The sequence below is a fragment of the Crocodylus siamensis genome, chromosome 5 (assembly GCF_052110815.1).
Source record: "Crocodylus siamensis isolate JL-2025a chromosome 5, ASM5211081v1, whole genome shotgun sequence".
NCBI lineage: Eukaryota > Metazoa > Chordata > Crocodylia > Crocodylidae > Crocodylus > Crocodylus siamensis.
Genome location: NC_143399.1, coordinates 202,167,083 through 202,194,090, shown reverse-complemented (window position 1 = coordinate 202,194,090; position 27,008 = coordinate 202,167,083). Strand labels below are relative to the sequence as shown.

The window sequence follows — 27,008 nt, the reverse complement described above, 5'->3', positions numbered from 1 at the left end:
TGTTTCCTGCTTTTATTAGTTTTGTGGCTTTTATTTTGCTTTTACTTAGATTGCAAGCTCTTCAGCACATAAACCAGAGTCCCTTGGGTTTTTTGGGTGAAGTACTATTCACAACTCAATAGTTCAGGTATATTATTTTAATGCATTTTTTTAAAGATTAATATTTGGATCTATCAAGCAGGCATGGATTTCCACCACCGGATTTATGTGCAATTATCTTCATTAGAAAATGGTAATTGGGAGTAACTAATTTATACATGCATGTGGTGAGAAAATGGCCTAACGAACGGTGAAAGGTGAGATTAGAGTTAGAGAAGATAGAGGGTTCAGAAACTTTCTGGTTTTTTCTGTGTACATAATAAGCCTGGAAAGCCCTCTCTGTGCAACCCCATTGCACATCTAGAAAACAAACACACAGGTCCTAGCTACAAAAACTTACTTATTTTTTCCAAAAAAAATTTTTTAAAAATAGTATTGCTAGCACAGGTGAAGTTTCACAGATAGTAACAATAGTAGAGGTGCAACATGGACAGGAGCTGGACTTCTGAAAAGCACTGTAGGGCATTAGGTGCCTAATTCCCATTGAGTTTTAGTGGGAGGTGGCCACCCAGTAGCACCTTTAGGTATCATTTTATCTAACACTCAGAAAAGCTACAGAGCAGGTTTGGAAAACTGGTTCGAATGCTAATTTAGCCATGCATGGCTCTATGGCAGTGCTTTGAACATTTGCTGATGGTGGTACCTGTACCACTGGTATAAAATCTTGGGTAAAGCCAACGCAGACACAGCTCTATGCAGCTATTTTAGGGGTCAGGCCATTTTTTAAGTCCCCGTGCCACTTCTGAAAGTGCTGTGAGTATGGACAGGACGATCTTTAAATGTACAGTCCCTTTCCCCCTCTTCTGTCGTGCACTCCCACTCTCAGCAGAGGAGGAGGTCTCCTCTTGCCTAGGAGCTGAGTGTTGGGAGATTCAAAGCACCTGGGTTCATGTCTCACTCCTAGGCTTGGCCTCATAATGCTAAACTGAAGTTATCTGCACTGAAGGTGTACAATGTGTTGATTAAAACCTGTTGATCCTCACCCTTTAACACCCCTGTTTATTGCAATTAGGCTACAGACCAAACCTCTCAGTTTGATTCTGTTAACTTTTCCCACTATCCTTTCATTTGGCAGCTTTTAAATGCAGTTCACCGGGTGAGGCCCTTTTTTTAGTCGTTTGCTAGTGAGCTAGCAAGAGAAGGACGCAGGGATCTTCTGGATCATCCATCACTGATGCACAACAGTGAACAGCTGGGTGGAAAATGATGGCTTTGTCGTGGACTCAACTATGAACGCGAGCTTCAGGTAAAATGGGGGGGGAGGAAGAGTCACAGCTTGCAACAGGGGAGCTATTCAAGCCATGCACAGACCAGGGGTAAACATCTAAGCCTCAAACTTGCATTAAAAAAAAAAAAAAGTACAAGCAACTATTATTACTTGATCTGAGACACACTTTCTTTTAAAAAGAGTTCAAACGTTTGTCTCGTGAATGTTTATGCCCAGCCAAATTTGTTCTTAAAAAGGAAAACAAGTTGTTCAGGTCTTGCCCAACAGCGGGCTGGCCAGAATGACACCAACAGGGGGAAATGCCCATCCCAGCATGACTACAGCCTTGCCAGCGAGCTGCTGCCTCCAGGTGAGGGTGCGCACCTGAGTGAGCCGGGTTTGTGATCAGGCCAGGTGTGCTGCCTTCCAGGTAACTACCCCCCCCCCCCCCCCCCGTATGTCCCCCAGGTTGCTCAGCTTTATCTATCATCTGCTTAGTTTAGGTTTCTTGCCGGGGCGGCTGCTGCAAGGAGGCTGCTCCCAGGGCTCTGGGTTGCAGGCTCAGCCCTGTGCTTTGTAGCTGTTACACAATAGGGGAAGACTACAATTCCCATAGTACTTCCACATACTGGTACTCCAGTGACATCAGACGTTACATGGCTGAGGCTGGTTGTAAAGCAAGAAGACCCAAAATGTAAGCTCCGGGTTTCTTTGACTCCTGTGGCGAGGCCTTTGGCATGCTGCAGTCTTGCTCCATGGGGGGTGGGGGGCTATTGCTGCAGACTCATTTGAAGGGGATTGTGTTTGAAGGGCGGGGGGGGGGAGTGCAAGCAGTTTGCAGTGTTGGTATAGGTGCAGATTGGAGACTCAACTATTTCAGGGAGCCTGAGTGCCTAATGCTAGTGCTGCTACTTGAGCGACTCGCTTCACAGCCAGGGCCTCTTCCTCCTGCACACACCAAACCCCGCCTGCCTCTTTCCTCGCCTTGTTTGTCGTGTTGCCTCAATGGGTGGAGAGGAGACGCTCTCCAGAGCCTGGCAACAGTTTCTGTATGCGTGTAGTAACTGAGGTGTGTGCCGCGTGTCCCATGGCAGCGGCGTGCAAAGTGAGGTGGTGCAGCAGTGGCTTAGGCTCAGCAGGGGATCGACTACGCCACTGGACTTCATGGCCCGGGGATAAGCTGGTGCTGCAGTGTCCAGGGCGTGCGGCTGGCTCGTGGCGAGTAATGCACACTGGGACTGACTGGTGGGTAACGTCTGTGCAGGGGGGTCGGATGGGAGTTGATTTTTACACCCGGGAATTAAACCGACGTGTCATTTTTGTGTTAGTGCAGGAGCAGTGTTTGGAGAGGGGAGTCGTGCTCCTGCTTTAGGAAGTGCAAACAAGGAATCGAGCAGAACAATTTCTGCAGAGTAATGTTGCTAGAAAGGTGGCGTGCTTAAAAGTCCCTGTGATGGCTGGAAAGTGATTCAGTTATCACAGGCAACGGCGCCCGGCCTTTTACAAGGGGCACTCAAACCCCCAGTCTGAATGCTTGACACAACCTAACACAAGTGCTCGTGTTGACCCCAGACGAGGGACAGCCCTCGGGGACCGGGCAGCCTCTTATCACCCTGCTCCCCTCCCTTAGGTACTGATTGCTACTTTGAATAGTTGAACTTTCCAACCGGATTTCCCAGCATGTTTCTTTTTCCTATATTCTATGACTTCTATTATATCATGAAACTGTGTTTAACTCTGCAATTTTTGTTTGGATTTCACAAATTGCTGACTGATGGGGTGAGGGGAAGCAGTTTCGCCTCTAATCTATCGCTAATGTAATATGAGGATGCATCTGTTATTTAATGCAATCAGAAAAGGTATTATTTCTGAACCAAGGGCTCTAGATTTTTGCATTTCTTTTTGTCTCGGACCAACACGGCTACCAAATGCATCCCTACATAACCTACCCAGGACATCTAAATCTTAGAGTTGATGGTAAGGTACATTAGCTTGCAACATTTGAAACTCCTTTTGCAACATGCAGTGTTAATTCTCAGTAAGTTGCAAGGGAACAGGAAGGAATTCTGACAATGTTTGACTTTTTAGAGAGAGGACTACATTTTTGAAGGACGTGTATATATGAATTTAGTTGAGTTAGTGTGCAAGAGAGTGCCCAAATCATTTGCTTTTTAAAACAAACGAACAAAAAGCGTGCAACGTTATTTTGAAACTCATGGAATTCCATATATTTTTAAAATTACAAGTTAGTACAATAATGAGGTTTATTTTTTTAAATAACTATTTTAACCTTCTAGAAACATGCAAATGAAAATATTTGAATTTTATTTAAAGTACTTTTCAGCACCTTTCATGACTTGTTTAATAGGCCCTTGTGTTGTCCTTCCCTCCTAAAGCATGATAAACTATGTCAAAGAGTTATACCAAAGCAAAGGCCAGTGAAGTTAGCTGATATCAAGCTCTAGTATATGCTAATGGAGCCTGCAATGAATATGACTGCTTTTATCCAAATATTTTAAGAATGGTTGAGTCACTCTGAATTATACAGATGACATATTGACAAGTACAGTGTAACAACTCTCCTTCCCACCCTCCTGGCTCTGTCCCCTCCTCCCAGAAAAGTTTGCAAGGACTCCAAATTTGAGTTGCAGACTTTTGGAGAAAACATTCTTAAACTTAATTTTGTAGACTGTAATAATACTTGGCAACTTTGTGTGAATGTTTGACGAAGAGTATTTTTATAAGTAGGGAATAGTTATGTAAATAGTGTGTTTTGGTCTGAGTCTCTATAAGTCTGTTTTGCATTTTACAGATTATGCCAGTTTTTAGTACTCTTCAGTGCTGATGTAAAGTAAATTATCATTCATGGTACCGGTTAGCCTTCAAAACTACAAAGCAGGGGCATGACCCAGCAAACCACTGGGACTTGGCATTTTTGTTGAAATCAGTGAGACTTCCCTGTACCTTCTGGCTTGTGACATTGAGCCACAAATGTAGTCCGCAGATAACTTGATACTGCTTTTCTTGATCTACTTTTTGTCCCTAAATTAAATGCCTTGGTGGCAGCTGGTGTAGAAACGGGGCCCTTTTCTGTAACTTACTTGGATTTTTCAAACTAGCTAAAATACAGTAAAATTAAGTGCAAGAGGCAAGGTACTGCACTTAAATTTTGACAGCTGGGAATAGGAAAGTTAATATTGTAAGCACTCATTGCATAAATCCACATTGTTCATATATGAATATTATCTAGAAGGTCTTAATATCTTTGTTGCCAAAATATTGAATTTGTAGCTGAAATTCTAAATTTTCTGCTTTTTTTTTTGTTCCTCTTAACAAAGGGGAAAAAAAATAAGTGGTGGTACCAGTTTGGTGCTTATACAAACGTCAGGCCTCCAGCAAGTTAACTAGGAGAGGCGTGGAGATCTGTCCCCAAGCGGCTTGGTCAAAGTTTCCGTAACTTGGTAACACAGAGGTTCAAAATAGATGGTTTGAGGAAAGGTAAAAGGCAGCTAGATTTCCAGCCTCTTTCCCATGTTGCCTTAATGTGGAATAGGGACTGAACTTTAGGTAGCACTGCATGAGCGACTGGTTCCTGCCGCGGCTGGGGGGACACCAGATCGCTGGGGGGAGTGGTCCCCCAGCAGCTGAGCGCCGAGCCAGAAGCGAAACTGGCAAAACGGGAAGTGCACTTCCACCGGCACTTCCAGTTTTGCGTCTGGTGCCTCCGGGGGTGCAGGCGCACCCGTGTGCGGGACCCCCTACGTGTCGCCAGTGGTCTTGGTGACCGGCGATCAGTTTAAACCTGTAACTGTACCATGAGCGACATGTGCCCCTGGGGGCTGGTGGGGCATGGCGACCACCCACAGGCGTTTGGGGGCATGGTGGCGGTGAGCTGGGAGCTCCCGCAGGTGGCCACAATGGTGTCGACAGCGAGGGGAGGGGAGTGGCAAGCAGCGACCGCCCGCAGGTGCTACCAGCAGCATCGGGGGGCACCACCAATCTCGGGGGGGACACGTGCACCCCCGACACGTCACCAGTGTAGCACAAGAAGATGCGGGGCAGCCTGAGGAAGCTGAAAGCAGATTAATTTCACCAGGAACAAGGTACTTGCATTCCAGAAGAAGCATCCAAATGTGGAATAATTCAGGAACAGCTTTTGCACTTTTTAAAGTCACACGTGGCCCTCATCTGAATGAAGCATCAAGTATAGATAAACCTATCATTTTAGCATGAGTTAGACTGAGCAAGTCTCACTCAGGTCCTCACTGTTGGGTGAAGGTATAGTGCAGCAAAGTGAGAACCAAAACCTCACTTAAGATTGTACAGAGAGAGAAATACTGGCCACTGTCATGTCAGTGAAGACCATGCCGAAGAGTAACAACTCATCCAGCAGGTCCTTAGGAGGCAATGCTCTGCTGCTTCAAACGCTGGAGAGGGGTGAAACTGGGGAAGTGATGAGGGGGCAGGCTGCACCCCGGACCCTAGGTAGAGGCAGACTGGTCGTCCACAGCCAGTCAAGATCAGACCACGGGTTGTTTGTAAAATAGTACCCAGGAACGGGTGAACTTATAGGAAGAGTTTGGAGGACTAGCACATTTTGATTGTTTGCCTCTGCATCCCGTCTTTCAGCGCAGCTAAGAGCAGCAATAATTGTTAATAGCTATCTGGGAGTCTGCCCTGTTACTCAGCTACTTGGGCATCGCGTGTGTGGATATGGAGTGCCTTAAAAGCACAGTGAGCTGAGTTTCAGTTAAGACTTCACTGAAGTCGGGGCTTAAGAAATATCTGCTGCACATACGGGGCTACACAACGAAGTATTCTCGTGACTAATCCCATTAAGAATTATACTGAATTTTCTGATTGTTTATGATCTGTTTTATAAATGTATGCATGACTTATGCCAGTGGTGCCCAACCTTTTTGGCCTGCAGGACAGATGAACAGTGCCAGGTCTGTCTGTGGGCTAAATCAGGTCTGTGAGCCTGATCCAGGGTGCAACACTGGCCCAGTTGGCACCCATGCGGGGCTGGGGCTTGATGCAGACAAGGAGCTCCATTGGGCCCTGGCCAGGTTGTTCTTGTGTAGCTGCCATCGCTCGGTCCAGCCATGGGGATATGAGTCCCAATCCTTCCATGTGGGGCTGGCCCAGCCAGACCTGACCCAGCTAAGCGGGGCTTGGAAATGTGGTGGCAAGGGAATGGTGGCAGTGTTCGTTGCCATCGCTCCCCCAACTCCAAATTTCCAGACTCGTGAAGGGACCCGTACATGGCCCTGCAACCCAGAACTAGCCCATGAGCAGGACTTGAGCACCCCTGACCTACGCTGACTTATCTTTTCTTTTTTTTCCCCTGAGTCAGTTAACACTTGTCCTCCTGCTCAGTGCAAAGAATTATGACGTCATTGGGATAATGGAGACCTGGTGGGACTCCACCCATGACCGGACCACGGGTGTAGAGGGCTATACCCTGTACAGGAGGGACCGTGTTGACAGAAGGGGCGGGGGTGTAGCTCTCTATGTGAAGGAAAGCTACATGTCCCTGCAAGCTGATGTTGGCGACCAGCATGGACAGCTAGAGACCCTCTGGGTAAAAATTCGTGGGGAATACGGCACAGGGGACACAACGGTGGGAGTCTACTACAGACCTCCCACCCAAAGTCCTGAGCTTGACCAGGAGTTCGCCCGGGAACTGACTGAGGCCGCTTGCTCCAGGACCTTGGTTGTCATGGGGGACTTCAATTACCCGGACATCTCCTGGGAAGATCACTCAGCAAAATCCGAGCGGTCGCAAAGCTTTCTCTTGTGCGTGGATGACCTCTACCTGACTCAAGAAGTCTATGGGCCAATGAGAGGCAAAGCGCTGCTCGACCTGGTACTGGCTGTGGGGCACGACCTAATCGGCGACCTAGTGATGGATGGGAAGCTGGGTGACAGCGACCACGAGCTGATCACCTTCACCATCTGCCGTAAAGCTGGCAAGTCAGGCAGCAACACAGAAGTCCTTGACTTCAGAAAAGCCGACTTTGACAAGCTCAAGCGGCTTGTCGGTCAGGCCCTCAGGGACCGTGACCCCAGGGAGATGGGAGTTAAAGAAGAGTGGTCGCTTCTCAAGGAAGCGATCCTCAAGGCACAAGCTAAATCTATTCCAACACGGAGGAAAGGCAGCAACAAGGCACAGCAGCCCCCCTGGCTCTCCAGAGACCTAGCAGACCTCCTGCGGCTAAAAAGGAAAGCCTACAAAGGATGGAGGACGGGATTCACCTCCAAGGAGAATTATTCTATTCTGCACTGGTCTGGTCGTGCAGGGAGCAAACCAGGAAAGCCAAGGCTGCAACTGAACTCCAACTAGCTTCAGGCATCAAGGACAACAAAAAGTCCTTTTTCAGATATGTGGGGAGCCGGCGGAAAAGCAAGGGCAACATTGGCCCCTGCTAAACCAGATGGGGCAACTGACAACTGACGCCCAGGAAAAAGCCAACCTATTAAATAGGTACTTTTGCGTCAGTCTTTCATCAGTCCAATGGGATGCCCATGCCTGCTATGGGACAGGGAGATCTGGGTGATGGGGATCCCCTACCCTCCATAAATGCTGACCTTGGGAAGGAACATCTTGAGAAGTTGGATACCTTCAAGTCAGCCGGCTCTGACAATCTGCACCCCAGGGTACTCAAGGAGCTGGCGAGCATCATAGTGTAGTGCCCGAAGACTGGAAGAAGGCCAGCGTGGCGCCGATCTTCAGGAAAGGGAGGAGAGTGGATCCGGCTAACTACAGGCCCGTTAGCCTGACTTCTATCCTGGGGAAGATCTTAGAAAAGTTTATTAAGGAGACCATCCTTGATGGACTGGCCCAGGCTAACATCCTAAGGGACAGCCAGCACGAGTTTGTTGCGGGTAGGTCTTGTTTGACCAATCTCATTTCCTTCTATGACCAGGTGACCTATCACCTGGACAAGGGAGAAGAGATTGATGTCATATATCTTGACTTCAAAAAAGCTTTTGATCTGGTATCCCATGATCACCTCTTGGCCAAACTGGCCAGTTGTGGCCTTGGCTCCACCACGATCCGCTGGCTGGGAAACCGGCTCCGTGGTCGGACCCAGAGGGTTGTGATTGATGGCAGTCACTCATCATGGTGCCCTGTAACCAGTGGGGTCCCTCAAGGCTCTGTCCTGGGACCCATCCTGTTCAACATCTTCATTAATGATGTGGACATTGGAGTCAGGAGTGGACTGGCCAAGTTCACCGATGACACCAAACTATGGGGCAAAGCATCCACGCCAGAAGATAGGCGGGTGATCCAGGCTGACCTGGACAAGCTCAGCAAATGGGCAGACGAGAACCTCATGGTGTTTAACACTGAAAAATGCAAGGTTCTCCACCTTGGGAGGAAAAACCTGCAGCATCCTTATAGGCTCAGCAGTGCTACGTTGGCTAGCACTAAACAAGAAAGAGACTTGGGGGTCATCATTGACCACAAGATGAACATGAGCCTGCAATGCGATGCTGTGGCTAGTAAAGCGACCAAAATGCTGGCTTGCATCCATAGATGCTTCTCGAGCAAATCCCGGGACATCATTCTCCCCTTGTACTCGGCCTTGGGGAGGCCGCAGCTGGAGTACTGCGTCCAGTTTTGGGCTCCACAATTCAAAAAGGATGTGGAGAAGCTTGAGAGAGTCCAGAGGAGAGCCACGCGCATGATCAGAGGTCAGGAAAACAGATCTTATGATGACAGGCTAAGAGACATGGGACTCTTTAGCCTGGAAAAACGCGAGCTCAGGGGTGATCTGATGGCCACCTATAAGTTTATCGGGGTGACCACCAGGATCTGGGGGAACGTCTGTTCACCAGAACGCCCCAAGGGATGACAAGGTCGAACGGTCACAAACTCATGTCCAGCCTGAAACGGTCTTGCAGAAGGAAGAATTTCTTTACTGTCCGAGCCCCCGAGGTCTGGACCAGTCTGCCAGCGGAGGTGGTTCAAGCACCTACATTGAACACCTTCAAGAGTAAATTGGATGCTTATCTTGCTGGGATCCTGTGACCCCAGCTGACTTCCTGCCCTTTGGGCAGGGGGCTGGACTCGATGATCTCCCGAGGTCCCTTCCAGCCCTGATGTCTATGAAATCTATGAAACACTCTAGCAAACTCTGTTCATTGTGAATTTATGCTTGTGTGAAGCAAAACTAACTGTGATAAGCTAGGGTGCTCATGTGGTAACATGATGGAGTTTTGACATTTTTTTTTTTTTTAATGTTGTTTATCTTAAAAATTATGATGATCCTCTAGGTCCTGTAATAGGTGACTTTACAAAAAGTATTGATTGCTGGTGGGTTTTGGAATACTGTCCAGGTTATTCTTCAGCAGACTTCTGTTTCTGTTTAATTATAATACTTGCTGGCCAAAGGTTACTGAGTTCATCCCTTTGAAATGAGAATTCATTTTTCCTGGTTGGTGCTGATGACGTTGACCTTGAATTTGCTGAAACCGCATTGGTTATGTGGGTCAGGGCTGACAAATTATTTAAAGTTGAGGAAGCGGAATCATGAGACGTCTAAATGCCTGAGTCTAAAGCAACTTTAGGGCTAGTAAACCCTTGGTAGCCAGATGAAATTGCCATTGTAGTCCTTTGCCCCAACAAATATATTCCTCCCTGCCTTCCAGTTTTGAGCTCTGCCTAAGGAATGCCTGCCTCCATGGGGGTTGATAGCATCTGCTGATTTCCCACTTTGCAGCAGATTGAAAGTGTTTCATCTGAAGAATCATTGAGATTTGATTTTTGAGAGTTTTCACTGCTGCTTGTAGAGATGAAAAATGACAAATCTAGTCAGTGTACACTATTCTGGACCATGCATATTAGTGAGCAGCCAGGACACTGGGGCTGGATGCAGAGCTGTATGATGAATTTCAGTTTTAATTTGGAAACTTTTTTTTTTTTTTTTTTTTTGTTTTAACCATACATGTTACACATTTTTCCTTAAATGAAACCTTAATTCTTTGTGTGTGTGTGTGTGTGTGTGTGTGTGTGTGTGTGTGTGTTGTTCAGATACCCATGAATCTGTCAGAGGTACTTTCCACTTTGTGCTAGGTAATGGCTTTTTTTAAGTCTTCAAATGTGTTATGATACCTGGCGCCCAACCTTTTGGTGCTGTGGGTCCAATGAGTGGCATGGCACGTATTGGCCTGGATCAAGCTCTCCAAGCTGCTTCCTCTCAGCCCCACGCTGCCAGATTGGGCCCTCTCATCATCTCCTTGGGCCAGTGCTGCAGGATTGGCCCTGTAACACCCTAGCCAGCCCCGTGTGCCTGGATTGGCCCCTGGGCCACCTCTGCCCACCAGTCAAGCAGCTTGGCAGGGGGAGCAGCAGCAGCTGCTACCATTCCCTTGCCACCACATTTTTGGACCTGTGGGGCCCCTGGCAGGCTGGATCTGGCCTGCAAGCCAAGGGTTGAACGCCTCTGTGTCAGAATAGTGCCAACATTTTGACTGAACCGTATTATTGTAGCAAATAACAGTGTTTTAGTGTTGATCTTCTGAATAAATGTACATTGATAGATATAGGTAGCGTCTGTCCATCCGTTGGCAACACATAGTGGGTGCATGTGCACCCCTGGAGATCGGCCGTACACCTCCTGGAAGAGCCAGTCGCAAAACTGGCTCGAGCTCTCCAAGCTGCTTCCTCTCAAACCCCCCCCCCACAGATGTTGCTGTTTCTGGCTGAAAAAGTACTTGAAACATTTAAACACGTTTCTAATCACTGTTTTCCTGTTTTTAACTGTGTTTAAATAGGTTAAGCCTGTGCTTAAGAATGTGAATTTCTGTTTATATGGCAATGATGCAAATTTGGGAAAAGAGAATTTATGTTCTGATAGCAAGGACATGGTCAAACAAAGTACCACCCTCGGTCATTACAATCCACAGGTGAGTCTCTGAAACAACTGTGTTTGGTGATTTGATGAGAATTGGTTTTGTCTTTCTTTTGTTCAGACTACTGTGTTTGGTGATTTGATGAGAATTGGTTTTGTCTTTCTTTTGTTCAGACTAAATGAATATGTTTAACCCCATATAAGAAACCTAAAGCAAATTACCTGTTGGGATGGACAAAATTTCTCTGGCGTGTTTCTAGGATAACCAGGATTCACAGAAGCCAATAGTTACTTGTTTAGTCTAGCCCAGCCTTGAATGCCTTTTAGTAGTATCAGTTTCTGTGAACTCCTTTATTTTCAGAAAATCCTGCCAGTCACTAGAAAGTTACTGGTCAATAAATGCTGAGTGATTTAATGTGAAAAGTATTCTCAGTCCATTTACCAGTGAACAGTTGACCATCCATTGGGAGTGGGAGGGCCAACCTCGCTACTACAATAACTATTCTGTGCCATTAATGCTGTAGAGGCCGAGGACTGGGTGTTGTTTCCTTCAAGTGGGTCTCAGTCTGGTTAGGTTTCTTAAATTTTCTTAACTGTACTCTGGTACAGTCAAAATGGCCAAGACCGAACTGATTCAATCTCCGCAGGTTAGTCTAAGCTGCGTAGATTGAACTGATAAGCAAGTGAACAGACACTTACTTTTGAGTCTGGAAATGCAGCCACATGCCTGTAGTGACCCAGTCCAGAAGCTGTTCCTGCTTAGCTGGAGCAGAGAACTTGGGCCAAGGATAGCCTACCCTGCCCTGTGGGGGAGAGGGGGTGTTGTGGCGCAGGTGCAAAGCATCCTGGGATGCTGGGGGACTGTGAGTTGATTTGAATCTGGAGGGGATCTGGGAGATAATTTTTAGTAAACCAATTTAACCAAAATCAGTTATGTCTGCTACTAATGTCCATCTAGGCTTATCTTAAACCAGTTTTGGCCATTTTGAAAGTGATCTATGTGCACTGAACTCCTGTTTTTTGTTTAAAAGATTGGAACCTGTTTCCAATCACTTACGCTGGTTTATGTGTAACTTCTGTCCCTACCCTGGCAGTGAGTGTATGACAAACTTGACTCGCCCCTCCCCCCCCCCCAAAAAAAAATCAAAACAAGGCAATTCTCTGGCTACTGAAAAGTAGGGTTTTTTTGTTTTGTTTTGTTTTTAGTTTTCTCACCGTTGCTCAGAGACCTCAAGGTGCTGCAAAGTCAGATTGAGGAGAGACTTTCCCATCCTTCTGGCTGTTTCAGGGGTTGAAAGGATCTTCACAACTTGCCTGTACTCTTTTTGGTGGTGGGGGGGTCCTTGTACTTGTCCTCGGTAGAGATCTCTATTGTTTGCCTCGCTTGTGATCTGTTTCCAAGCCCCAGCAAAATGAAGCTGGTAGATTCCTATTGATTTCTCCGCTGGGAAGATTAAGTGTTTTGCTTTGTTGCAGAGTGGAAATGCTTAAGCAGCCATGCAGGTGCTAAACTATTTTCTGCAGCCTTCAAATGGCAATGCTCCTTGTTGTATATCCACTTTAAAATATAAATGTCTATCTTAATTGCCTGGCTTAGAAATCTGAAAGGAACACAGTCAACTTAAATACCATGCTTCTGTGAGAAGTAATTTAATAGCTATCATCATGGGTTCACCTATGGTAGCCATACATCAAATGTTACCTGGGAATAATTCAGTAGGTTTGAGTATTTGTGCCGTAGGGTAAGTAACTTGAAAGGTGTATTTTTATTTATTTATTTATTTTGTAATCCTGAATTTAGTCAACAAACTGCTATGAGCAACATTCAGGCTATAACAAGATAGGCAAATGTATTATGTGGGAAAGGAGCCATTCTTTCTGATTGTTTGAATGAAGTAAAATGTAGGTATTTTGCTTTTAAAAATGTATTCTTTTGGAGATTTATTTTGGCGCTGTGTATTGCTAAAATAGGCAACGTATCTTTTCCCCGCCTTTTTATATGAGAGGATGCTCCAGGGTTGTTAATTTGCTTCTTTACTCTCCTGTCTTCCTTCTCTTAGTCCTCTCAAGCCGCATAGTTTGCTGTTAATCAATCTTATGCAAAGTATCTGGTACTAGACGGCACAACTCTTTCACTCGGGCCCAGAGGCCATCTTTACTGCGTTACCAGCTGCAGTGCTCTCAAACGGGCAGAAAAAGGCAAGTTAGAGATGCACCTTCTAGACTAACTAAATCAGCGATGCATAAGCTCTTGTAAGCCCAAGCTCATTTCATCAGAAGCTGTGAAAGGACATGCACCGAGCAAGCACGATGCAGTTAAGACTTGAACTGTAACTTTTTTTTTCACTGTACGCTTGTACCATATGCTACACGCACATCATTTCCAATCAACCAAAGTTAACTTTAGAACAGTTTCTGAACTTGAAATAGTTTGCACCAGGTCTTTGCAAATATTATATATTGTGACCAAAATCAATCCTCAGTTTTGAGGCAGATTTTTCTGTGCAGATCTTCAAAGAGATGAATAGCCCTGAAAATGCCTGGGATTACATCCTTTCTTTGGATAGATATATATTTTTTTTTAAGGTAGTATTGGTCGGCGTAGTGTGTGGAGAGAGATAAGGCACCATATTGCCTTATGAAATGCCACAAAATACGTGCTCGTATTTCTGCACCTATGCCACATTTTGGAGACTCAGTCATGGGTCACTGGTGGTAGAGTCCTTGTCTGCGATTGCTGGAGACCCAGGTTCAATTCCTGGATGTGCATGTATCTGCAACCATTGAGGAATTGAACATCTAGACTCAGTCTGGCCTTTGGTCTCAAGCTGGGTGAAAGGTCTGGGCAGCCTCCACCCCTCACATCTGCCTGCGTGTACATGTTGAACGTCCTGGTGACTTCTCATGCATGCATCATCGTATATCCGGGGCTGGACTCGATGATCTTCCGGGGTCCCTTCCAGCCCTAATGTCTATGAAATCCGTGATCCGTCCAGAAGGATCAACGGCTGCTTGCAAACTAACCACATTTTGGAAGTTTTAGGTCTGTTATTTAATGGGGATCTGTTTGGCTGTTTTAGACAATTTGAGATCCTTAGTACTTTCAGGTGTAAAATTGAATGCTTCTGTATTCAAGTGCTGTATAATGTCAAATGAAGATCTTACCATTACAGAGCCCCCTCTGTAATGTCAGAACGACTTTTCTCAACCTAGAGAAGAGTGCAGAAAAGAGGTCTGATTCAAAACTGCTGTTCTAGCCATCCCTAAATTAAACTTGGCCAGCAAGCAGGGCTTTACTACTTTATGTTGAAGTTAAGGACTAAACATAGGAGGATTTGAAAGATCTTGCCAGACATTGGCACCTAGATTCTGCTTTGAGAGGACAGATCCTAGAAATAACTGGCACACAGTGGGATGAAACGTTGACTTTTTTTTTTTTAATAACTTAGTTTTAAATAACTAAAAAAAGATGCCTATGGGAAGCTGTGGGTACCTTAACTTTTGTTTTCTCACCAGTGTGAAGCATAGTTACCAAGTGTCTTTCAGCAGGACTAGCGTATTGGTGGAAATGAGGTCTTTTATGCATACCCCTGTTGAAGTGGGTAGTTAATTTGGGGACCCTCCCCAGCAAATCATCGGGTGCGCTTTTGTTTCTCCAACCAGGCTTCCAGCTTAATCGAAACAAAATTCTCTCGCTCCTCCTCCTCCTCTCTTGCAGTTGAGTTTATCAGCATTTAAGTTGGATTTGGTGCAAGCCAGAGTAGATTTCCTCGGGAGATGATTTATGCAATGAATCATATTTCAAACTTCTTCCAACCGAGAATCTTAGTAAAATCTTGCCTTGCTTTGTGGGGGGCGTGGCAGCTTGCCTTGGTTTTAACTCTCCGTGCAAGACTGCACCTTCTCTTTCATGGACGATTGACAGCAGCGTTGTCATCCAGCCAGACGCAGCATGAATTCGCTGTTAGAAGTTCCTCCAAGCTGCTGACATCTGCATCAGCGGACAGACGCCCATCAAGTCCTCCACTCCCTTCAGAAGACTCTCGTGACGTACTCATTTAGACAGCCTTAAAATTCAAGTCCTGTGGCCTTGGATGAAATCTGTCACAGCTGCCCCATTTCACTTGATTGGAGCTCTGAGCTGTATATCTAACATGCAAGCTTTCCTTCCCACTTCAATGCACCCCTGTCCATATCCTAACAGACGACAGTTATAATTGCGCACCCACTGCACAGGGAGGTCTTGAATTGGAGCGCTACCACCAGGCTATTGCTTAGGGGCCAAAACAGAAGAAGGGGGAACCAGTGTCCTCCATCCCAAGGACGGGGAAACGAATGCATGGTAATCAATTCCAGGAAGGAAGCACGAAGGTGCTGGCTCTGTCCCTGTCTCTGCACCTGGAGCAGGGGTTCAAATTTTTTTTAAAAAAAGCAGCTGGGAGGGTGACAGGCCTTTCAGTGACACACTCACAGCACAGGGAGGTCTATTCTGAAAAGCTTATTTTGAATTAGTTATTCCAGAAATGGGGAGACTCTGCAATAGGCTTTATGTAGATGGGTAGACATAGATGTAGAAAAAGTAAAACTGATGGAAGCGAGAACCCATACCTTGGTCTTGAGGAGGACTTAATCCAAGTTCATTGGCAGCTGTTTTACTGATTTGGTGCGAGTCTTGCACCCTCATTTTGTTATTTTTCAGAGTCCTTAGGAAAAGAGATTAAATCTCACATAACCTGGATTCTTCACAGGATTAGGTTCCTTACCCTGTGCAGTGATAAGGAACAGTGAACTAGTTGCGGGTATATGTATTTGCCAAGATGCTCCACCTTGGGACGGGCAGTTATTTCGGGCAGAGGGCCACTTGCTGAATTTTGGCAAGTCAGGGACAGATAAATATTAATTTTCTAAATTTTTTTTTTTTTTTTTTAGGGGTCCTGCAGGCCGGATAGAATAGCCTGGCGGGCCGCATCCGCCCGACAGGCTGCATTTTGCCCACTGCTGCTCCAGCTTTTTTTTTAATTATTTCACAAGGCACTACCCCTGATCTCATGCTTCTTTTGGACCCACCAACTTTACAGCTGACAGCTTGAGGTTAGCTAGCTGAATTCTTTCTGAACAGAAACTAAAGCTATTTTCGTTTAGAGAATGAATGCGTGCACAAAGCTAATATAAAACTAAATGGGAGTGTTTTTCCATGCGAGTCACTGAGACACATGTCTCTTCCCCAGATTGCTGTCTTTTTTTGTTTTAGAATATATTTGATGGGAACTTCCCTGCCAGTTCCCTGAGTGTATTTGGTCACAGTCTCTCCATTTCCTCTCCAAGTTGGGGAGCAGGTGACTTTTTTTTTTTTTTTTTTTTATTTCCCACCCCCCCCCCCCCCTTCCCATCTCACCTTGGTTGAAGTATTGGGCTCCCATCGGGTAAGGAGGATTCCTGTGCACGATTTGAATGTGATGTTTCTAGTTTTAAGGGGACATCCCATTCAATGTGTCATAGCATTTGCTGTTTCATCATTCCATTGATGACCACATTGTTGGTTTGGCTCCAAGTCAAGTAAATGCAGGCTTTGATAACGAGGTTAGCAGCTCCACAATTGCACAAGGACAGAAGTTTACTCAAGTTGTACCCGAAATCCTTATAAAGTTTGTCCTTCCCATTGGGGGCTCTCAAAAGGGGGTTCAGCTGATGTTTTTAATATCCTCTGTTTTTGAACCGCTTCAAGGGAGCACTTGATTTTCTGTCTGTCTCTTTACCGATGCATTGTGATGGCTTCTAGATCAAATGCTGAATTTGGTTGAGTTGTCCTTCATTCTGTTCTTATTGCCCACTTCCTTGAGAGGTAAGTGTTAGTTGCCAGCGGTGGGGTATGTGCTGAATTGACTGGTGATCGAGGCTGCTGCATCCTTCATACCCCGTGGTCCTGAGCACACAGAGATCACCTTTGCACCTGTGGCTAAAAGACTCCAGACTTGTGTGCAAGGGGCACCCACACCTATAGTGGGACCCATGTGGACAAAGGTTTGTTGAAGAACTCTAGTTCCTATAAGGTAATGAATGTGTCTGCCTTCTGCAATGTGTACTGTAAATTCATCGGATTTGGGGACAAAAAACCAAACAAGTTTTGAGGTCTCCTTAAAGATAATTAGCATACATTTTTATTGGTACAATATAAACAATTTTCAGAAAATAAGTAAAAGCAAAGCTTTATTTTGGGAAAGTTGCCTCTATTGCTTGCTTTAAAAGTTTAGGTGTTTATACAAAACTATTCCCCCTTCTTTTTTTTTTTATTTCCTTCTTTTTTTTCATTTTCAATTTTTCGGTTTTTTTTGTTTTTTGTTTTACTCAGGTAAACGGCAACAAACAAAAAATGGACACTCAGTTATTCTCTCCTTTGTTAGGAGGGATTACTAGTACACCGCCACCTCTGGAATCGTCCCGGTTATATAGTCATTGGTCTGTGTGTGGAGACAATGCCAATAAAACAACAACTTTACAAGACTGCACCAAAAAAAGGTATGAAACACTTAATTTTCTGGCGTATGTCTGATGGACTGAAAGTCTCATGGAGCAGGAGGGTAGGTGGTTGGTTCCCAAGTCCTGGAAAGAAGGTGGTATAGGATAACTGCACAAGTACAAGTGCAATAGATTATGTATAGTAGTTATTTTTAGCCAAGGGTTTTGGGAAGTGTGGATCTAGATATAGATCTTAAATCTAAAATGAGCCTCCCCCACTCCCCCCATACTGACTGGGGGGAAGCTCGTCTTGGATTTTAATAAATATGGAACAACCTGAAATCCAGGCTGCTGCCCCCATGCACACCCCTCTCCTCTTCGCTGTTGCAGGCAGAGGCTTGGATGGGGCACCATTGGTATTACTATTCGGGCAGCTAAGGAGTCGGTGGTCCATTAGTGACCCGTTGTTTTTTTTCACAGGTGTTAACAATCCCCTTTTTATATTGGCCTTTCCACTAATCAAGCTAATGACACAATTTGGATGTCTGCTAGGGCTTCCTATTTCACAGCTTCTGCTGCCCTGCTTCCCCACCCCATGCCTGGGACATGCTCTAATTTTCACCAGCCAACTGGGACTGGTGTCTGAAACCTGGGACTATCCCGGCCAGTCCAGGACGTATGGGACATTTGCCTACTGCAGGTTTCTCACATCTTGCAGTGAATGAAATCGCTGACCAGAAAGGTTATGGACTGAAGGACCTTAGATCTGATCTAATATGGCAGGTCTTGTGTACCTTTTCTGTATGGGGCTGGTTGACAGAAAACCATTGTAGCTCTCCACTCTTCTCGGGGACATTTCCACATGGCTTGCTTCTGCTTGATTTCTACCCTATCTCATCTTTGCAGAAAGAACTGTTCTTGGAAAGAGGGAGAAAAAGGTGACTGGGAGGCAGAAACTGGCTCATTCATCTATCTTCCCACTCTTCCAAAAAAAATCTTTCATGCAGAAATGTTGCTCCTGGTGTTTTAAACCATACTAGTTAGATAAAGAAATGTTTATCTTCAAAGATATGATCCAAGATATTATGAAACACTCTAATCTGCAAGAGAAATTACTGTGTTTAACTAGTTGATAGTAAGAACAGTGGAGGATGTTCTGAGATCTCCTCCAAAAGTCTTCAAGAAAAGGTTGGAAAGTCATTTGTCTGGGTTGGTTTAATAACAGCAAACCTTGCATCTTCAGGGAACTGGACTAGATAAAGTGAAAGGTCCCTTCCTACTGTATTAATCTATGATCTGTCTTCCTGCCCCATCCTATATGTATAATGTAGTACTGCTAACGAAATTGGGAAGTAAGCTTTTGGGAGTCTTTTTTTTTTTTTTGTTACTAGATGTTTGTTCTCGTAAAGACAAGCTTATTTTTTTTTCTTATGTTTCAGGCCACAGATAAACCTTTCGTACTCTGGCAATGGCCCAGATATGTTCGGGTTAGTGTCAAGCATCTTAGAAGAGCCAAACAAGCCAGAACCAGTTACGGATTGGTAAGTTTTATGCTAAAAAATCCCATTAAGTTGAATGTCCTGCTGTCTCATTGTTATCACACAGGCATGGTATTTCTAGTTTCTTCGTATTGTGTGATACAGAGCAGAGTTTCCTGAAATGCGTTTTGTATTTCTGGAGGTACTGCAAAAATTTCTGGATTTGATGCTGATGGATCATTTCTGCTAAATCCTTTTGGATGAGATGTTGGCTTCTACGATAAGGGTGGGGAAAATGTGGCCTGGGGGCCAGATGCAGCCCACCAGGCCATTCTATCTGGCCCACGGGGCCCTTAAAAAATTTAGGAAATTCATATTTATCTGCCCCTGGCTGCCTATCATGTGGCCCTCAATGGCTTGCCAAAACTCAGTAAGCAGCCCTCCGCCCAAAATAATTGCCCACCCCTGCTCTAACAGACCCCAGCTGACTTCCTGCCCTTTGGGCAGGGGGCTGGACTCGATGAACTGCCAAGGTCCCTTCCAGCCCTAATATCTATGAAATCTATGGAACTGTGTTGTAGCAGTTTGGTAGGCTGCTGTTTTTGTTCAAAAAGACAGGTGGAAGGCTTTATTTTATTAGCGTTTTAACTTAAGCATTTCGGTGTGTGTGTGTGTGTGAGAGAGAGAGAGAAATTATTAGTTAGCAGGTTTAAAACAATGAGCAGAAAGGATTTTTTTGCTTGACATGTAATTAATGTGTGGAACTCATTGCCAGTGTTGTGGAGGGTGAGGTCCATCAGCGGGTGCTAAGCATGACCAAGATGTAGTGTCAGAATTAAGACTTCTAGGCTTCTGAATGCTGGAGGCTGTAGGGGGATTGCTCAGCAATCTGTATATGCCCTGTTTAATACTTTAGTGTACAGTCTCTGCAACGGCGAGAGAGGGGATACTGGGTCAGATGGACAAAAGGCATAACCAGTTATAGGAGTTTTATGTTCTTCCTACAGAAACAGGTATTTTGGACCCACAGTATTAAACAAAGTTCAAGTGGTTTAAGCTATTTTTAAAAATTGTATCTTCCCCATTTTGAAATTTAGTCAATCACCTGGAAGGAAACTAGCAGGGAATTAGAAAATTATAGACAAGGATGGGTAGAAGGGACCTCAGGAGATCACATCTAGTCCAACCCCCTTCTCCAAGCAGGACCAGCCCCAACTACATCGCCCAACCAAGGCTTTGTCTAGGCGGGTTTTAGAAACCTCTAATGATGGAGACTCCACCACCTCTCTGGGTAACCTGCTCCAGTGTTTTACTACCCTCCATTTACCTTGCTGCAACTGGAGCCCATTGCTCCTTGTTCTGTCAGTTCTGGACAAACTTTTAGCTCTTAACAGAAATAAAATATTTGTAAGCCAGACAGTGATTTTAAGGAATCCAGCAGGATAATACATGTTGAGGTGGGGGAAACATTTTCTCATCCTATAATAGTGCTCATTTCAAGCAGTAAATATTACTGAAGAATGTGGCATGAATATCATAGAGACATTAGACTTTAATTCCTTCAGTGCATTCTAGGATTTCCTGGATCCAAAGTGCTGTATAAGCTCAAATGTTGTTAGAAAAACGATGGAAGAAATAAGGAAGTCTTTGAAAATGATGAGGTGCAAATAGAAGCATTTAAAGCGCCATAACCTGACACATTTTAAACTATGCTAGACAAAACAATTAAAATGGACTTCAGGGAACAATTTTAGGTCATCATGAAATATCTAGAATCTGACATCTTACTAGTTCTTCAAACAGTATCTTCAGAAGGAATTTTACGTTGGAAAAAATGCTGGAGTATGAAATTTCAAACAGATTTGTTTGATCACTCCTAAAAGCGCTATTTAATTTGTTACAGGAATTCGCTTTCAAGACTGTTTCCACCCATGTGGGCATCTGACCTTGGAAACGCCAGTGACTTCTCAGGGCTTTCTTCCAAACACTCTTTAGAAAGTAAGGATTTTCCAAACCTGACTGATGCACCAACCTACTATCAAGAACACTTGCAAAAGTCACCTGAGATGGAAACTTTACACAGGGGGTTTGATGACCTTCATCTTATAGAGTCTTGGCTTTCTCCTGCAGACCCTTCCACTCTGCCACCCGACAATATCTTGAACATTTATCCAGAAAATTCTGCTTTTCAAAATAATGCCATAATTCAGCAAGAACAATTTACATTGCAAAATTTAGAGTTTAATCAACATGTGTGCAATTACGACAAGATGAAATTAAATGGGAACTATGAAAAGAACTGTTCTGATTTTAGCGCTTATTCTCCTCAAAACAGAATCAAAGATGTCACTAGTATTCAGAAAGTGTTTTGGAAAACTGACCGAGCAAGAGGGAAACTTATGAAAAATGACACCCACGAGCAAACCAAGTACTCGCCTAACTTATCCAGTCCCCCTGTTGATGGCACGTGGGACAAAGTGTCCCAGGATAACCACAGGTTTCCTAAAAGATATGAAGACTTTACAGCTTCTCACAGATCTCAGCCACCTGTTCACGCATCGCAATGTTTTTTCAATCAGTCCTCGTCTGCTAAGGAAAATAGCTTTGTTGGAGTAGCAAACAAAAAATCGCAGGGAGCCCATATGCAAAATGGCCATAATTGTTTCAATTTGGGGGAAACCTTGAATAACAAGGAATGTGAGATCCATCTGAATCTTAGAGAAGGTTCTCGTAAACCCCCTGAATATGATTTGTCTGTAAAAACTGTTCAGCAAAATGGAAGTTACTCATCTTGCCATGGCCGTGCATGGCTAGATGGTAAAATCTTAAGTCCCACAGCTGCATCTGATATTGCATATGGTAAGCAAAACCAAGTAGTAACAAGCCCACAGTCCTCTTCAGGGGTTTCAACTATGTCCAATGGAACCCCCACACACCAGGCTGTAACCCAGGCCTCTTATTACTCTCAAGCATCACCAGTACTTCCTGCACAGAAAGATGGAAGGCTACAAGTATCAAATGGTATTTCTAGTAATATGGGGTTTTCTAACTTCATTGCAGAAAATCAGAAACATATTAAGCCTATTGGGCATTCCCAGCATGATTCATTGGCTAGCAAGGAGGGGCAGTACCGCAAGTTACCTATTAATTTTTCGTCCAACCCGTTAACGCAGCAGAACTCTAGAAGTGAAGAGTCGGAAAGGTACCATCGATTTCAAAAAAAGCAATGTCAAGACAGTAACAAAGATGATAAAAGAGGTAGTAGGAAAAATTGGATTCCCCACCCTGGATACGCAACTTCAAATCGTCAGCACTTCAACATGTTCCGAAAGAGACCAGAGCAGAATGGTGGCAATACGTTGGATTTCATCAATCCGTCTTTTCTTCCTTCTTTCCCCTTAATGTCTGATTTTAAGCAAAATCCCAGCTTTCCTCCATTTAATACCCACCCGTTTCCATCAGCAAATAATTTTGCATTTCCTCCTTCCCCGTTTCCATTTTCGGAACTTGTTGACCTCTTTCACTATGATGATTTTAACCACTTGAATCCCTTAATTAATGATCTTTTTTGTGGGGAAATAGCTGCACCATACTTTGCCTTTCCAACACCTTTTAACAAGTATAGACCTCCACGACATCGAAGTGGGCCTGCTAATGAGCTTCACACGCGATTGGAAGAGTGTTATGAGCAGTGGAGAGCTCTGGAGAAAGAGCGGAAAAAGGTAATGTAATCATCATCTTATACAGACTTACGTTTTACAAAACGACTGTTAAACAGAGTTGAAATCCCTGCCTATCACTTGTGATGAAGAACCTCTCTCCCTATTAGAATGCAGGTCATGATATTTCAGCTTAAACATATTTTAAGCCACATATGTAACGCTCTCTATTTAGACTATATTATAGATCGGGGTAGGCAACGTTTTCTGGCCGGAGTGCTGAGAAAACCACAATGTCTACCTTGGAAGGTGCCGACATAACGGAGCCCGGAGCAGCTGTTTGCAGCCTCCCGGCTGCAGCCAGCCCGCAGAGACCGGTCTGCTTGTGGCAGGGCTTGCAGCCTCCCAGCCGCCTGCTGGGAGCAGCCTGGGCTCTGTGGCTGGCAGCAGCTGCTTAGAGCCTGGGCTGGCAGTGGTGTGCTGAGAAAACAGCTTTGTGTGCGCCATGCTCTGCACGCCTGCCGGGGGTTGCTGGCTCCTGTTATAGATAGCACACGTGTGTATGCCGTTCTGCTTCTCGTTCTCCAGTCTCATTAGGGTTAGCATGTGTTCTGAAGGTCATATGTTTAGTGCATATTCATGGATAAGGGTTCGAGCCTGGCTTGCACAACTAAAGTTGGATGGGTTATACAGCAGGGCTTTTATTAGTCATAGATTCCTAGATGCTAGGGTCGGAAGGGACCTCAGCACGTCATCGAGTCCGACCCCCTGCCTGGGCAGGAAAGAGCGCTGGGGTCAGATGCCCCCAGCCAGGTGCCTACCTAACCTTCTCTTAAAGACCTCCAAGGTAGGGGAGAGCACCACCTCCCTTGGGAACCCAGTCCAAATTTTGGCCACCTTTTACCATGAAGAAGTTTTTCCTGATATCCAGCCTAAATCTGCTCTCTGTCAGTCTGACTTTTGCTACTTGTTACCACAAGAGGTGTCCTGGTGAACAGAGTGTCTCCGATCCCTTGCTGCGTTCCCCTGATGAATTTGTAGGCAGCCACAAGGTCGCCTCTCGCCCTTCGCTTGCAGAGGCTGAAGAGGTCCAGGCCCCTCGGTCTCTGCTCCATAGGGCTTGTCCTGTAGGCACCTAACCGTATGAGTGGCCTCCTCTGGACCCTCTTGAGTCTATCAACACCCTTCTTGAAGTGTGGTGCCCAAAACTGGATGCAGTCCTCCAACTGTGGTCTGACCAATGCCGCGTAGAGGGGAAGTGTCACCTCCTTGGATCTATTCACCATGCATCTGCTGACGCAGGATAAAGTGCAGTTGGCTTTTGCCGATGATTTCGTCCCACTGACTCGTGGCATCCACTATGACTCCGAGATCCCTTTCCATGTCTGTGCTGCGGAGAGGGTCACTTCCCAGCCAGTAGATGTGCTGGATAGTTTTGCACCCCAGGTGCAGCACTCTGCACTTGTCCTTGTTGTACTGCATCCTATTGTGCACTGCCCACTTTTTTTTTCTAACCTATCCAGGTCTGCCTGCAATCATTCCCTACCCTCCGCAGTGTGCACTTCACCCCACAATTTAGCATCATCTGCAAACTTGGACAGAGTACACATCACACCCACATCCAAGTCACTGATGACAAATTCCTGTGGCTAAGTATTCAACTCAACACAAATTGGGGCAGGGCCAGGAAGAAGAATTAGTGGTCATTTTTAGCTAATCTCAAATGTCAGAGGTGTCCCATTCCAGAAATGGATTTTTTTTGGCTATGTTCAGACTTTATCTGCCCTGTATCTGGTGTTTCCTAGTCCATTCTCACGTGCAAGTTTGATGTCCATGTGGCTGGTCTCCTTTTCAGGGTTGGCATCATCTTGAGGCACTTACGTTTTACTTGAGATTATCCACAGGGCATTTCAAGCCATTATCAAGAGTAGCTGACGTGATCTAATACATTTCCTAATAGTCTCAGGATTTGGCCATCTGAGGGATCTTAATGAAGTAGTAGGCTGATCAGCAGGGATCCTGGCTTTCTCCGATTTTGAAAAATCCCCAAGTTTTTTGTTTGTTTTTTTTCCAACTGAAAAGGAACCCCAAATCCACATTTTTCCATAAATCAAAATGAAACACACAGATATACATCTATATCTTTGTGGTGTTTCTTTCCATGATTAAAATGAAACACCATGAAGATATAGATGTATATCTATATGTGTGTTTCATTTTGATTTATGGAAAAATGTGGATTTGGGGTTCTTTTTTAACTGAAAACTGGGGATTTTTCAAAATCGGAGAAAGCCAGGATCCCTGGTCATTGGGCACCTGTCTTGGGAATTTTAAGCCTTGTGTTGGTGCAACAGCTAGAGTCTTACCTTCTAGGAACAATGCTTGCTTGAAGCTAGGCCCACTGTTTTTTACTTTGTAAAGGTAGCTTTGCTTGGTTACATATGTTGCCTCTATAAGGTTGTACTTGTAAATTGGGTAAATGCCTTTTATTTTTACTGCCAAAAATCGGCTTTGTAGTATTTACTCCTGACTTGGGCTGTGAATGTACACACAGAATAAAACTGGCAGGCACACTTCTAATGTATCTAAATATTAAGCTTTTCTTTCTCTCTCTCTTTTTTTAATTTTAAGCCAGTGGTTCTCAACCAGGGTGCAGCAGCACCCTGGGGTGCTCTGAAGCCCTTTTAAGGGTGTCATGCAGTATTAGCACTGTTAGGAGTAGAAACACTTGCATATGTTTCATCAGATAAAACCAAAGATTTCAAATAAGAGTCCAGAGAATCAAAAATGCTTTGACTGGCTGTGGTCCTGAGATCTCTGCAAGAAAAGAATTGCTTTTTTTATTTTTCCATAGTCAAAATGAGCGAAAGCTAAGAGGTGGTGTTTTCTGAAGAGTGCTTTGAATCTAAAAAACCGTGGGAACCGTTGTCATAGATGACAGAACGTCACTAATTGCTAAATATTTTAAACAGATGTGTTTTCTCTTTAGGCTGAGGCTGATCTTGCAATGCATTTTCCAGGAAAGCAGGTATCTAGCTCAAATAACACTCCTGTTTCTCAACTTCCTGCTAACCCTTCAAGAGTGGATCGTTTAATTGTGGACCAGTTCCGAGAACAGGCCAGAGTAAGCTTGGAGTATTATTTAGATATCGGTGGTATCAGATGATATATGTGTGCATTGGTTTGTTTTCCCCCTGGAGGTTTATGCACTTAATGTTGGTATTTTCAAACCATCCATTAGGTACTCGCCTTAATAGGAAAAATGGAAAGGCTTCAAGGCAGTCCGGTCCATGGTAACATATCTGCTACTCTGGAGCATCATTTAGAAGCCATCCACGTTACACAAGCAAGGCGTAGGGATGAGATCGTTAATGCTGCTAGTCTGCAGAGACGAGGAGCGCCTCGTTATAACAGTGAGAAAGGTAAATGCTTTGTATTACTCAGTGGTTCTCGAAGTGTTTAAAAGATCAGCTATGCAAATGTGGTAGCAAAATCCCTGTTAACAGATTTTAAATATTGCAACTTCAGAAAAAGACTTGCAGCCTTTGACACTCTCTCTTCCTGTGCCACGTACCCTTTTAAAAAGGAAAAATAAACTTCTTCCTTTGTATCAGGTAACTTCGGTGAGAGCTTACTCAGTTTTCACTGGCACTGTTTTTGTTTTTTGTTTCACCTAGAAAATGTATCTTTTTTGGGGTGGGGGAGAGAGGTCTAAACAGTAAAAGAAAACAATCCCGGCAATCCTCTTTATATTAAATAATCTTATCTTGAGTTTTTTTTTGTTTTTTTTTATCTGTGTACTATTAAAGTACTACGTGATAATGAGGTTCATTCCTGCAAAAAAAGTAGACTGTGATTGAAAAGGGATACTTAATATAAAAAATCTACTAAATTGTGTCCCTAATTTCAGGCTATGCTCACTTGAGCCAATGCTTAGTTTTTTCATTAATGGTGATTTACAGTGGTCTTTTGTTCTTGGCTTACGCAGTGAAAATTGCGTGGCTGTAGATTGCTCTTGAATGGATGTTTTATCTGCCACAAAACCACCACAAATTTGGCGTGATTTGTAACTTCTGTTGAGGAATAGCAAGAATTGCTATGCGACAGAAGTCAAGTGCCTTGGCAGCACTACATGGAGAAACTTGCAGTGTGCTTCGTTTCTGCCTTTGCCGTGCTTGGCTCTCGTTCGGTGCTTTGTCAGCTGTTCTGTAGCTTGCATCAAATTTGCTTTACTCCAACACTCCTGCCT

At 44.6% G+C, this 27,008-nt stretch overlaps 1 protein-coding gene across 7 annotated transcripts in view; it reads left to right on the top strand.

Annotated features, from left to right (window-relative positions):
- Positions 1-1,889: 1,889 nt before the first annotated feature.
- The window catches only part of LOC149865150 (meiosis-specific coiled-coil domain-containing protein MEIOC-like), a 36,833-nt gene continuing 11,714 nt past the window's right edge, over positions 1,890-27,008 (top strand). The window contains exons 1-7 of one of the 7 annotated variants that reach the window (XM_090047903.1): positions 1,955-2,000; positions 11,090-11,221; positions 17,516-17,682; positions 19,062-19,163; positions 21,004-22,822; positions 25,749-25,883; positions 26,001-26,181. In XM_090047903.1, the coding sequence (XP_089904029.1) occupies positions 11,180-11,221; positions 17,516-17,682; positions 19,062-19,163; positions 21,004-22,822; positions 25,749-25,883; positions 26,001-26,181 (2,446 nt within the window). In that variant the 5' untranslated portion in view covers positions 1,955-2,000; positions 11,090-11,179. Of the gene's footprint in view, positions 2,001-2,178; positions 2,552-11,089; positions 11,222-16,095; positions 16,258-17,515; positions 17,683-19,061; positions 19,164-21,003; positions 22,823-25,748; positions 26,182-27,008 lie in introns of those variants that run through there. The other 6 variants (XM_090047904.1, XM_090047906.1, XM_090047905.1 and 3 more) reach the window with 6 other exon arrangements.